This window comes from Neopelma chrysocephalum, unplaced genomic scaffold, assembly GCF_003984885.1.
Source record: "Neopelma chrysocephalum unplaced genomic scaffold, ASM398488v2 Primary Assembly neopelma1_45, whole genome shotgun sequence".
Classification (NCBI taxonomy): domain Eukaryota; kingdom Metazoa; phylum Chordata; class Aves; order Passeriformes; family Pipridae; genus Neopelma; species Neopelma chrysocephalum.
In genome coordinates, this window is record NW_020897704.1 from 7489397 (window position 1) to 7503806 (window position 14410).

The window sequence follows — 14410 nt, forward strand, 5'->3', positions numbered from 1 at the left end:
GCGGGGCCGCCGCCGCCGCCGCTCAGGGCGCGCCGCCGCCGGTCCGTGCGGGGCGCGCAGGGGCCGGGCCCTCCCCGCCGAGGCTCCGCGGGAGCCGCTGCAGCATCGCCAGGCTGCGGGCTCCGCTCGCTCGTCGGGCCGCTGTTCCGTTGCTTGCTGCCACGGCTCGGGGAGGAGAGAGCGAGCGGCGAGGGGAGGGAGCGGGGTGGGGGGGAGGGAGGGATCTCTCTTTACTGCAACTTCTCCCGGCTGGCGGCAATTTGTTGCACCCCCTTTCCTCCTCCCCCGGCTCGGAGATCCTCTCGAGTGCGGGGTTTGGGAGGGGTGTCAGTTCATCCCGCCGTCTCCGGCAAACGCGGGGCCGCTTGGGGGCTCTGGCACAGATCGCTGGCCTCCCCTGGGGCTCGCAGCTTCCCCGCCGGGGCTCCTGGTCGCCCGGCCCCGGGAGCTCCTCCGGGCGCCGTGCCTTGCCCCGTTCCCTCGCCCGCCGCTCGCCCGCGGGGTCGACCCTGTACCGGCGCCGCGCCCCGGCGGTGGCACCGCAGCACGCCCGCCGAGCAGCCGCGCCGGCTACGGCGGGAGCTCGCTCAGTCTACAGGTTGATGCCTCCGCTGCAGCCATCCCCGCGGAAAACAGGAGCGCAAATGAAAGAATGCTATAAATCAGGGGGAAAAGGGAAAAAAAAAAAAAAAAAAGAAAAACAAGGCTGTGATTTTGCTGCCGCCCTCCCACTCCAGGGGAAGGACCCTGCCGCGGCCGCCGGCTGCCGTAGAGCAGCCAGGCGGGGGGGCGGGAAAGCCGGGGAGGTGCTGCGTTGCGGGACCGGGGTAGCCGCGGCCGGGGACAGACGCGCCGCGGCGCCTCGCACCCGGGGGCCGCTCCGACGGACGGGGCTACCCAGTCACCGAGCCCCGGTGCCACGCAGGCGGTGCGGTGTGGGGCAGGGGTAACAGCCGCACACTGAAGTGCCGCCGGCCGCAAAGAGGGGGCTGCCCGAGCCGTGCTCCCTGCCCGTACCCTCGGCCCGCGCAGGCGGGGCGGCTCCGCGCCCCCCGCGTTCAAACGCCGCCGCTGCCCCGCGCAACCTCCGCGCCCCCTGCGTGCCCCGCACCGCGGCCGGCGCTGCCCCGCGGGGCGGAGCGCGGGGAAGCGCAGAGCGGGGCCGGGGCGGCTGTCGGCAGGCGCACGGTGCGGGGAAAGGAGGTACAACACAGAAGGCGCGGGCAGAGACAGAGGAGGTGCGGTTCGCAGCGCCGCGGGAAGCTGCCGGCACAGGGTTGGCGGCCCGGCCCGGCCTGGTACAGCGGCGGGTCCTCTCCGCCGTGCAGCCCCGCGACGAGCTGGAAGTTGCCGTGCTGCTCAGCCTGGCTGTAGATTCACTGGACAACATGGGCAGCGATGATAACGCACCGACGGCCGGTTTGCTACCCCGGTTTCTCCGGGATAGATATCCACAGTTTTGAGGATTTAAACCGAGTAAGGGAATAGTTGAGCGCTGAGAGCTTTGTTTTCATAGCGCCTTGGTTACACGTCTGCATTTATTATGGGAGATTTTTTTTTAATACTTAAATATTTTCTTAATTTTAAGAAACCAGGAGGGTTTTCAGATGCTTGAAAGGGCAGATTAATAAAAGATCAGTATTTTCATTGGGCAAACATCTCCCTCACTATTGATGATGTCTGTTAAATTCATCCCTGTGCTTTTTGGTTTTTCACAGATAGCACACAGAAACATAAAAAACAACCATCTTTTGAATTTTAAACTTCACACAAATCCCTATAAACCCATATATTGCATTTACTATATTTGAAGATTACAGCAAGGCAATGTTAAAGCAATGTCATAGCTACACTAGAGAAATTCCACTGTAAATCTTTCATTCTGAAATGTACACTTTGGTGAGAAATTGGCCATGCTTGGGCACAGTTAAAGTTGGGTTTTGTTTATTTGTCTTCTGGGTGAAAGAAAAAAGTGTCTAGTAGCTAAAGGAAATTCACACGTTTTATACTTAAGCAAACATATTCATTCCTCCCTTCCCCCCCCCCCCCCCAACAACATAGCAGCTTTAAAGTCCACAGATAAGTGGATTTTAAAAGTGTCAAACTTAAGAGTTTACACAGACCAGGATAAGCAATAAGTATCTTTTAGTTTGAACATGCTTAGTTTAGAGATAAATCCTCTGAGAAATTTTACCCATTATTTTTCTTTTTGACTAAAACGACATGAAGACCCCCTGTCAGAATCTCCAAATTGCTTGCTCCTTGCTCCTCTTGAGGTGCAAGATGGTAGCCCTTTACCCATTTTAAACTAGTCTTACTTCTTTGAGCTTCTGAACTAGATAAATACTCCTGGTATTTGGAGGCCTTTCATAAGCATGATATCAGAATGTGGCACTGTGCTCCCTGGCCACAGGGCAGTCGCTCTACACGCACACTAGTGTAAGTGGGAGCAAAATCTGGTTCAGTGCTCACACTGTACAGAGATATTTAGTCTCATAGCAACAAGGAATTCCAGAAAACTTCCCATTTGAGAGGACAGTGGTACCTGGCAACGCCGCCACTTGCTGTACTACATATGGTTCACTCTGGTTTTTGTGTTTTCTAAATAGCTTTGGACTTTTCAAATAGGGTGATTCAAAAATATCCATCTTCAATTTCTTTACTTGTTACCTGCATAAACATTTATAAAGTATTAAAGATATCTCAAGTTACCAGTGTAGACTTTTCTGAATAAATTTCGCTGAAAACAATTCCCCTTTATCTTTCAGTCTATTAAGATTTGCCTCCCCAGCTAATGGAATAAGACCTCTCAAACAACTTCTAAGCTGCTTAGGCCATGATAGATTTACAGACCTATCTCACTGTGAATTTCCAGATTTTGTCCAGAGCTCCAACCCCATCCATCTCCAGCAATACAGAGGCAAAAGGCTGTGATCCTAGCAGTAGCTCCTGCTGGGGAACCACTCCATGGGAGCTTTCCCAGTTGTGTTTAATGTTAAAAGAGCAATGTTCAGCACCTGAAAGCTGGTAAAGGATGGTGATGGCGTTGGAAGACATTTCTGATACAGAAGACATTTGCAGCTGGGAAAAGCAGTGAGGAATGCATTTTCCTGATGATCAAGGAGCAAAAGCAAATGTGTAAGAGATAGAAGTTCTTCTGAGATCTTACAGGAAAGCCATGCAAAAATGAAACGCATAATTTCCATATGTGTGTTCTCTTTTGGAAATACAGCTCATTTGTTCTTTTTACCAAAAATTCAATGAGTTCTACAGAATTACTAAAATTGGAACTCTGTAGCAAAGACAGCAGCCTTTGCTCAAGTCTAAACATTTCAAAAAATTATCTATACTCTCATTTATTTTTGTGAAATGATTCTACCAAACTTTGTAAGATTTATTCTTCACTACTAAGATATTTTATAAATAAAAATATGCTAAAATTCCTGGAAAACAGTCACATTCAGATTGTATTTCACATACCTATAACTAAGGCCCTAGTATTTTCATATGTGTCAAATGCCTTTTGTGTAATTATTTTATTCCTGTTCATGCAATAGACTCCCAAATTATGCATGGCCAATGTAGATCTAAATGCAGGAGCACAAGACATGACATTAGCCCATTTTCACTAATGAATTTGGAAACTACTACTGTCTTGGAAAAAAAAATAGAGCAGACAATAGCTATTATTAGGTTATCCAGACCAAACCTTTGCCAGTGCCAACTGGATTTCATTTTTGTTACTTTTGAGTTACTCAGGCAATAGTCTGTCACCAGTCACTTGAGGTGGTTATTCCAGCCCAGTGGTTCTCTCAGCTGGAATGTTTCTCCTGTTGCTAAGATTAACATTTTATTTTGTTGAAGTTCACCCAGTTCATCTTTCACATATGCATGAAGTGGCATTATAAATTCTTTTCCACTTTGAATCTAAACAAAATAGATGATATATTGGATATATAGGAATGAATACAGATGGATATATTTTCACCAATTAGTTTTTGCAGCCTTTGAGTCTTTTTTTAATCCCTCTGTTCTCTGCATACCAATGGCTGGCATTTCTTTGCTTCTGAGCTAGTCAGAACTACAGCAGTCCTCAAAATTTTATCCCTGATCTTCAGCTGATGCTGGGCAAGTGCCACTGGAGTAGAAATTAATATCTAAAGAGATGCTATTAATCTCTGGTTTGTGACATGATGCAGCTACCATAGGAACCACAAATACACATCCATTTGACCATATCCTTCCATGAACATCTCAATTTTTCATCTGTTTTTCCTTCACTTACCAAACTGGGCGATACATTAATATGTCTTTAATATTTTTTGACAGACCATACCCTGCTTCCTGTTCTGGCTCCTAGTGGCAGATCCATAAAAGGGGTAGCATAGTCTAGGTAATTTCCTTGCTACAGTGCATGTTTACTTAGAACATTTGATGGTTTACAGGGCTTTTTTAAGTAACTTTGTTTCGTTTTGCTTTTCAGTTGCATTATTTTGCTCTTCATGTCTTCTTCCTGCCATCTTACTGGCTTTCTATTCAGGTATGATTTTCTTTCTCTTTTCTATTTATAGAGAAAGAATTGTGCTAGCAGTTTGTGCCATGTAGACAATTGTCCACTGGGAACTCATTGCACTTTCTCCCACATAGCAGTCACTAGTTGGTAACAGCTTTTGGCCACTACAGACAAAGGTTGTATAAGACCTGCCTAAGAAGAAGTGAAAGGTTCTGTAAGACCTCTCTTATCTCTTGAACCAATGGGAAACTTTCCCAAAACACATATCTGAAATGACATAATATGCCAGTTACAGGTACTGTGTGTAGTATAGTCAAACTATGCTCCATGTTTCCCTATCCATGTTGTACTCATGGATCATCCTCCTCGTATCTGTCCACCACGCAATCTCCCTTGGATAATTCAAATTTTTAAACAGCTCAATTCCGAAATGTTGCTTTTGTCCTCTTTCATTTTATTTTATATGCTCAACCTGTTACAGGGAGCACCTCGATTTGCAGTAGCTGCTCTGACACATTTAACAGCACAATTATAGATGACTTGGTAACCACCCATTGACTAAAAATAACCTAGCAACTGAAGACACACTTGGGTATTTATACTTAGATATCCCAGAGGAACCCTTCACAGCTCCTGTAGCTGGGGAAAACATATGTAGCTCACCAAATGCAGTAGGCTAGGAATCCTCAGGGGTGGGGGCGGGGGGACGTAGGGGAAGTGATAACATTGCACAGCTGAAAGATTTTCCAGACAACACTCTGCCAGCTAATCCAACTCTTATCCAACTAGCTCTGCAATTAAGGTTTCCCACTGAGAACAATGACAGCATTATGACCTGGGAAATTTTTTACATAGAAAAACCTCAATGCATCTGAGATTAAAAAATTTAGAGCTTTAAAAAATCCAGTTCCTATGCTGATGGTATTTGCAACCAGTACAGATCCCAAGGAACTATAGTGCCAGTATGCATATGAGAAAATATATGAGCTGTAATGAATGAACTAGCAATGAGGAGGGAGCCAGGCAGCATATACTCTGTGAAGAATCTGCAGTGCTGAAACTCATTCTTGCCTTCCAGGGCAGAATTATTTTTTTTTTTTTTTTTAAATATACGAGACGTACCAAGTTTTCACACAACCTGTTCAGGAAGAAATATTTTAATGTCTGAAGAAAGAGGCAGCTAAATGATGTGATTTAATTTCTGTGATACATGACTACATATGATATGGCTGCCTATGGATAGTTTTATATTTGAGAGGAAAAAGAAACTCATAATTTAATTTAAAGAACCACACATATCTTAATGGAGAACTTGTACTACTGCAGCGTCTGTCTCCCCACCCTTTCCTGCTCCCAGTTTCTTTCTCGTTTGTCTATAGCTTTCATCTATTCTTGTCTTCAAATATGACTTCATTCACCTAAAAACACCTGAATAGTTAGGAATTTACATCAAAAAGAGAATTACTAATCTCAAAGAGAGATTGTACAATGTCTTAAGGGCCTTTCTACCTGCCTTCAGTTGTAAGATTATTGTCTTGAAATGATACCAGAGTGTTCAAGGCTAGGTTGGATGGGACTTTGAAAAGCCTGACCTAGCGAAAAATGTCCCTGCCCATGGCAGAGAGCTTAGACTAGATTATCTTGTAAAGTCCCTTCCAACCCAAGCTATTCTATGATTCTATGATAATTCAGAGAGAGCATACAACTATTGAATCTCACAGTTAAGACTGGTGCCCAAGGCATAGGCTCAAGCATTCCAATGACTATAGGGCTATTCACAAAAATCACAATGAAATCGAGTGGCTTATCCTTATATTTTTTACTTTTTATATATTTTGAAATCATCTGGATTTTTAAACAATTCTCAAAATACAATTGTTTACTCCTTGTTTTAGAAAAAGGATTTGTATTATAACCAGGATGATTAAACACGTAAAATTAAGGGAATTCAGTTATTACGCATAGTTTCCAGGATCAATTCTTGGAGGTCTAACCAAAAACTACACATGTAAAATGCTGTAACATTCAGGAAGTTCTTAATTGAGAATGAGACCCACAGAGAAAGCCATGCTGAATATACAGTAACTCTATGAGTCACATCACAGCAAACCTTTATGGAATGGCCAGTAGCAGTCATTGTATGGAAAAGTTAATAAGCGAATAGATTTGTGATGTTTGTTGCTTCCTCTCATCTTACTGGAGGGGGAAAAATAAAAAAAATCACGATTCTATAATGAATTCTACTATACAAACTCATACTCACTGGCAACTTAACCAATAAGCTCTTTCCCCCTTTGCTTGAAGTTTAACCAGAGAACCTTCTTTATATTTCTTTAGCTTTTGACTTTCCACCTCAAAACCTGGATATCACAAAAATTGATCAGTAGCTGTGGTCAGGCCATAATGGCCACTTTTAATTCTTTCCATTAGTGATTCTTACTGTAATATGTAGAAAAGGGAGCTGCAGAAAAAGTGGAGCATATCCAAAACAAACCAGGCACCTCCATGGTAAGTTAGAACAGGTTCTGAACACATGAGGAAGAGATAACAACTGCCTATGTAATGTTTGAGCATGTTGGTGATATTATTGAGGGAAGAAGTAATCTTTGGTTCCTATTAGGCTAGGAGAGGGGAAACAAATATTTTTCAGACAAATGTTAAGTGCAGATTCTTTAAAAATTATTCAAAACCTCAAATATTAACAGTTGAAAATTGTTACATGCACAAAATTAACAATTATTACATTTTAAGTATAAATTGAGTTTACCACTATGGCACTCTTTTTTTTTTTTACCTGAAAACTCATATTTTCAAGAGATTTACACCCGCATCAGACTGACATTAAAAGAGACACAAAATTTTATATATTAAGTTTCTTCTGGGTGTGTATTCATAAATACGTAAAGGTGAAATGGTTTTTAAATTTACAGTCTTTAATCTGAGAACACAAACTTGTTGGTGATTCTGAAATATAAAACAATCATTGTACAAGCCATTCATGTATAATATAGTCCACTAGTTCTTGATAGTAAAGAAAAAGAAAAATATTAGGAAGCCTTTAGCTCTTATTAAATATGGCCAGTTAATACTAAATGTATAAGACAATTCTTTTTTATAGGATGAAAATGGATTACTGAAACTTAATCTGAGATTTATTACTGGACCCTGTAGAATTAACACATTGGAGGCCCATCTATGTACACCTGGGTGTGATAATGGCAGGAGCTTCAGATTAATATAACCTCCTCTTGCATGCACAACCTATTCATTATTTGCTTGTCTGTTTGTTTTTGTAGGAAGCTTATTTCTTCTATTTACCAGATACCTCAGGAGGCCTGTAACTTACTACAGTTAATGAAGCAGCTGCCACATAGAACCTTTTCACAAAACTTTTTGTGAAAAGCTTATTTTAAGAGGGAAGCGACCTCTTTGGTTTTGCTTTAAATTATGCTGTTCTAATAGGAACCATTTTTCTGCATGCTTACATCGTTTTAAAATAGAAAGCTTTAATTACAACATGAAATGGAACATGTAAAATTTTGGCATTTAACAAAAAAGTCAGGTATTAAAATAGGACTGCTGGCACATGGGGAGTGACAGTGCACAGACTGAACTAACTTCTGTAATAATCCTGGAGATAGTGTAGCTGATTCAGCTGGATTTCAGCTGGATAAAACATTACAAAGAGCATTATACAAACATTGTAAGAAATCCTTCTCTACAGCAGAATATACACTCTCCCTGGACACTGCTTAACCTTAAATAGAGGAGTGAAGTGGAGTGCCAGGTCCTGGGAGGTTTTTGCATCACACCTGTGCTGGACTTTCACAATCATCATAGAAAGCTTTCTCTCATTTCTTCACTTAGTACACACTCAGTGAAAGCTCCACATGAACAGCCCATGTCTGTACTGTCCTTCCTGCACAGGCTCAAGTTCACAAGCCCATATGTTTTCAGTTGCCTGTGGGCATATATGAAAGGGGAGATGAGTCATGATAACTAATTGTTCCTGACTGGAGTGTATAAGGTAATATGTAGATAGTAAAGATGATACAGACGTTACAGCTTGAATGCCAGTGTAAGTCTTAAACTAATATATTGGTTAAGCCATGCCTGCACTAACAGCTTTGACCTGAAAGTAACAGTAAAAATCTGAGTATGACTTACCTCACTGGTGTACTAATACAGTGCTAATGTGACATTAGATTAGTATAATATTATACATTGAATGGCTAATATAGTAGAAGTAGACATATCAGAAGTGGGTTTACGATGATTTGAAGTTTTTATGTATGAATTACCACATACAGATTATATACTGTATTTAGTTTTTTTAAAATACTTTTACCTTTTCTTTTTTCCAAAAAAATGTTTATTTAGTTTTGTTTAGCATTTCAGAGGAAACTAGTATAGTCTATTCTGTCAGTAAAGTACAGAATAATAGGTCAGTAACACAGTTTATAAACCATATGCTCTCAATCCATGCCATAGTGCTTTGAGAATGTGTCAACACTCAGTGATTTCCTTACCCAGCTCAAAAGCATCTTGGAAGCACCCCGGGCAATGTCTCATATACAGCCATTGAGGGTTATCCGCTCCAAAATAGCTGTTAAAATCTGAATGGAAGAACCATAAATGATTCAATTGAAATCATGTCTGAAAATGCAAAAGGAAACGAACACAGAACAAACTATATAACATCAGTGGGTCTAACAGCGCGCACACCTGAAGATTTAGAACTGAAGACTTTGGTGTTTCCCCTTACAGTCATCCTACTGTATCTAACAGCTACTTTAAGATGCTGAGAATAGTACTCATAAAATTGACTCTCACTGATTTTTAGAAGAGTTTTTTTGCATCATTTCAGATGCAAAGTTAACCAAACACATCCAGTTGCGTCTGACAAAAATGAAACTTGGTAAAATAATCTCTCTCTCCACCCTCTCCTCTTCTTTTTAAAAGAGGTTAAGTATTCATATCTTCCCTACAAAGGAGTTATAGTATAGTACATAGCACTTACCTAGTTATAGCCTTCCTAGTAAAACCGTGTTAAATAAGAACTTAAAGTCTAATGCCACAAAATACTGGATCCAGATACAGCTTGCTTTTTGGATTTTTTTTTAACTTTATGAAGAAACAGGGATAGAATTTTTTTTTTTTTTTTCACAGAAAACTAATGGAATTCTATTAAATCAGAACAAATCAAATCACCAAAACACTTGACAATTACTTCTAGAAATGAGGGTCTAGCAAAAAGCAGTATACTTACTGGAATAATTGTCATGGTTAAAAAGGAGATCTTAGATTTATTTTGAATGACAACTACATTTTGTATTGTTTTTTCTTTGCCTACATGCAACAGATTTTTATTTTCTTCCATTAGGAACCACTAGGTTTTAAAATACTTTGTTTTCATAATCACTTCAGAACAATATAAGGGGCAATATGAGAAGCAGGTGTGTACTTTATGTAGTAAACTGAAACATCAAATAGTATGAGCAAGATAACATCTAATTGTGTATTAAGTATCACCTAGAGATCAGCAAGGGAGAAGTTATTTTGCTGAAGTAAACATGTGCAACTGGTATCAATCCTACAGACATGCCATAGGTAAGATGTTTATCAAACTGTAGTTTTATCGAAATAGATAGAATCAGTATATGACCAATGACCTCCTATTGTGAGAAACAGCTGCAATTTACTTCGTCATAAGAAAAAGGCTTTACCCTTTCCAGATTATGTATCCTGCTGCTTCTTAGAGAAGCATTCTTGAGAAGGCAGTGACGAAAACCAAGTAATGCAACTGTAAGAGCTTCAGTTTGTTTAACTGTTTTATTTTCCTTTTCCAGGTATACTATTGAAGATGTGTAATCTTCTTTTTGACAGACACAACGTAAGACAAAAAGTCTTTAACAGAAATTTGAATTTTCCACTGTTCGTGGTGATAATATTTTTTTAATTAGCTAACTATCAGAACTGAATTTTGTAAACAAGTATCTTTTTTCTTATGAATTTTTTTCAGACTATAGTAATCTTTATCATCCCAATTATTTTTGTGTCATGCACACAGTGTCTCAAAGAGGATTTGTTTGACACAAGATATAAAAATTCCCTAATTTTTAAGAAGATAAAAGTAATCCTTTGAGTTCCATTTTTCCTCATTTTGGTAGATATTTTAGTGTTGCTGCACTATAAAAATGTATTTGTAAAGGAAATTTTGGTAACAAAGAATTTTACTAAAATAATGCTCAAGAAACATAAACATGAATAAACTAAAAATTCAAAAGACATGTTAGGGTATATAACAACTGAGACAAAATACTGGTTCACAAACAATTGTGAAATGAAGCTTCCTCTCCTTGACTTCATTGATACCTTTTTATTCAATCCTGCATCAAGTAGTATTATAAAATTTGGAATTCTGATTAAGAATCCCCTAAAACAAGTCCTGCATTTACTGACAAACTGAAAGAAAAGACGGCTGTACCGAGTCTTTAGCTAAATCCAGAAAACAGCAATCCATGAAGCTGGGAGTAGCCTGATGGTTGTGCATTTAAGAAGATTGAGAGTTGATATTTGTGGGTCCTTTTGTAATAAGTTTTTACAACACTGCAATAGTATAGTTTACTTCTTTCTTTCATTTTTAGTTCTTCTGTCCAGAGTAGTATATGTTATGTATGTATGAATACTACAGGATATCAACCCCATTCAACCCCAGTGCTCATAGAGAGAAGAAAAAACCAAAAAATAATTACAAAGCTTTCTTCTCCTGCATTGTGAGGAAAGTCTTAAGCATAGCTTAAACTAATAGTCATCTTGAGAAGCATTTACACTATCACTCATATGGGAATGTTATTAAAAGCAATTCTATTCAGCACATATTCAAACAACAGTGGATGGATTTCACGGCAAGCAAGCAATCTCATGAACCAAATAAGACCTGTTCTCTTGTATGTTTACATCTTGTAATTAACTGCAATTCACTGATTTCCTACAGTTGGACATTTTTTAAGACTATGTCATTTCTCTGCATTTAATACAGTAGGAGAGGACATAGTATTTGTTCCCATCATTGGGACATTTATAAGGCCTCTATCTTCTAATGATCTCTTGCTTTCATAAACATTTTGGTTGAACTCAGCCCTCAAATTAAAAAGCTTTTCATGGAAGCACAACAAATGTCTTGTTTTCTGAGCCTTAAAAGCTTCATAGCCCTCTTCATTGTCCTCACTGACTGCTCACGTTATTCTAGATCTCTTACTTGCACAGTTTGTCTGCTGCCACTAGTTTCTACAAATAAAAAAACCCCAAGTTATAGCAAAACAAAATGTTTTATGAAGTCTTTGCAGAACCTTTTCCCCTATGTTGGAAATCTTCCACCAAGTCCTCTACAAAAGCCTTGAAAATATTGAATACTCCTTTCCTGTCCCTTGGTGCTAATGCACTGAATGCCATATTCAGATTTTAACACTGACCAGCACTCAGCCAGGCAGATTATCAAATCAAGTTAGAGTGGCTTACCAATTTACCTCACATCAGCACTAAAGCAATACCTTTTTAACCTGCTGTAACTGTGCAGTCTCTGAACCAAACACATGTGAGTGAAGGTTATTTCAGAAAGAAAGGACACACTGAAAGAGCAGCCTATAACCACAAGCAAAAAGTAGGGTAGACATTTGAGCAAACTGTTTAACTTTAAAGCCAATTAGGCAATGAAATGACTTGCCTGAGGAGGTAGTTTAGACAATGTAATGAGAAGTGTTTAAGATAGAATAAACTATTTGTGAGACAGATACAGATGTAAATAATCCTCCATGTTTTGAACTAGATAAATCAGGAGAGGTCTCTTTTCTATTCAAATGCGTGACTGTGAAATAGTATTTTCTTTCTTTGGGAACGGCTTTCAAACTTATGACTGTTTACACCTGTTCTGAATACTGAAGTGAAACTGCATTCCAAAAGGCAGTTTAACCTCACTGTATCATTATAAAGTAGATTTATTCATAACAAGCATCTATGAAAAACTTCCAGCAAAAAAGTCCTTAGTCAGGGAGATGTACATTGTTGCAAAAATGGATTGTTTCTCTAAGTGCTTATATGGCCCCATCGCTATAGCATCCAAGCGCCTTACAAACATTAATGAATGTATTCTCACAACACCCCTGGGAGATAGAGATAGTATTATTAGCTAATGCACAAAGAGTAGCTTGTCCAAAGTCACACAGAAAGTCTGTGGCACAGCCAAGACTCAAAACTGTGATTTCCTGCCCATTGCTGTAACCATGACTATATTCTCCTGCCCATATACAGCATTTCAAAATATGTTACATATAACATCAGATCTTTACACAATAAGCCTTTCTGTTCAGCTGTAGATCCAACCACTGACTTAATAAAGAAAAATAACTTTGTTTATCGGGAAGCTTCATTACAGCAACAAATTTCCAGGTTACTGAAACAATGACAGTTATATGGACCATAACTGGTACTGATATATGAGAGCAGAGAAAGAGAATTCCCTGATCATCACATTCAGAACAGGAGGCATCATATCCAGAACATGACTTTGATACCAAAATATTTTCCTTCAGATAATATAAAGTATTACATTATACAGAGAAGTCTTGTTTTGAGAATAAAGGGAAGGAAAAAAAAAGAAAGAAAAAGAAAGGCTAGCTGTATTCCCTGAATAGTTCCTTTTGGATAAACTATTTCTGCAATAATAAGACACACACAGTATTTTCACTTTTAATGAGGTCAGATCTGGAGGGACAACTGCAGTAAGTGTATTTACACCTGAATATCAGAGAACAGAATTGGACTTATATATTTAATATTATAATCATGTAAATATATGACATCAAGATAGATAGATAGATTTATTTTGGCAGTCATTTAGATTCATTTTGATGAATTCAGAGATCTGATGAAATGATAACAGGATTCTTCTAAATCAGAAACACAGCAACTTGTCTTTATTTTGACAGAGGTGAAGGACAAGTATTACATTTTTCCAAAAGTGCTAAACAATTAAAAAAGAGAAAGTAGAGGAAAACTGCAAATAATGGAAAAAGGTGTGAAGGTATAGTGGATCACAAAGTGAATAATGATCAAAAAAATACCATATTGTTGTAATGAAGTGGAATTCATTGGCAGAAACAAAAGACAAGGTAAGTAGTGTCTCCTGAAGTTCTCACCACAGCACTTTTCTCAGTTTGTGGCTTCATCTTTCAAAAAAGATGTAGATAAATTAGACCTGGTTTTAATTCGAGCTACCAGTATAGGAAAGGGGATTCATATTAGATGCTAATTGAAAACAGCCCAGCTATCAGGACAGTTAAATGATGGACCTGTTTATCATTTATAGGGAATCCACATCTCAACACGTTTAAGAATAAGTTAAATAAATAACCATTGGGGTGATCCTAATTCACATAAGAGAACAGACTGTATCCTTAGATCCATTTCAGCCTCACACATATATTTAATCACTGTAAAAATAGTACAAACAGTTATTCAGATCACTTATTGTCCAAGAATTCTTGTCATGGAATCTCTTATTCCCTCTCTCCCCATCCCTATTACTTTTTCTTTCCTCTTTTCTTTCTTCCTCTTTCCCTCCTTTCCCCATCAGGTATCTCTTCTTCAGCCTTCCCCCTGTTCCTTCTATATGCTTTTAAAATCACACATCCCTTCTTGGACTGGAAATTCCTGATGTGCCTACCTTTAGCACCCTTAGCATGTTAAGGAACGTCCTATTCTTAGAGACCAGACAGCTGTTCCCTACAGACTATACAAAGATCCAAATTTAGATAAAATATGATTTAAGCTCCTCATACCCTCACTACAGGACCAGAAAACTGCAGTGAGTGGGTACTTCTGGGTAATTTTTATTAT

General features: G+C 39.4%; 1 protein-coding gene across 9 annotated transcripts in view; it reads right to left on the minus strand.

The window, feature by feature from the left end:
- The window catches only part of FAM19A5 (family with sequence similarity 19 member A5, C-C motif chemokine like), a 505659-nt gene that overhangs the window by 393917 nt on the left and 97332 nt on the right, over window positions 1-14410 (minus strand). For 7 of the 9 annotated variants that reach the window (XR_003533583.1, XR_003533581.1, XR_003533580.1 and 4 more), the window contains exon 2: window positions 9043-9129. The exons of the other annotated variants lie outside the window; for them this stretch is intronic. Coding sequence is in view for 3 of the 7 variants with exons in the window: in XM_027679252.1 (XP_027535053.1) it covers window positions 9043-9129 (87 nt within the window). In the remaining 4 variants the exon portion in view is untranslated. The remainder of the gene's footprint in view (window positions 1-9042; window positions 9130-14410) is intronic. 9 annotated transcript variants of the gene reach the window in all.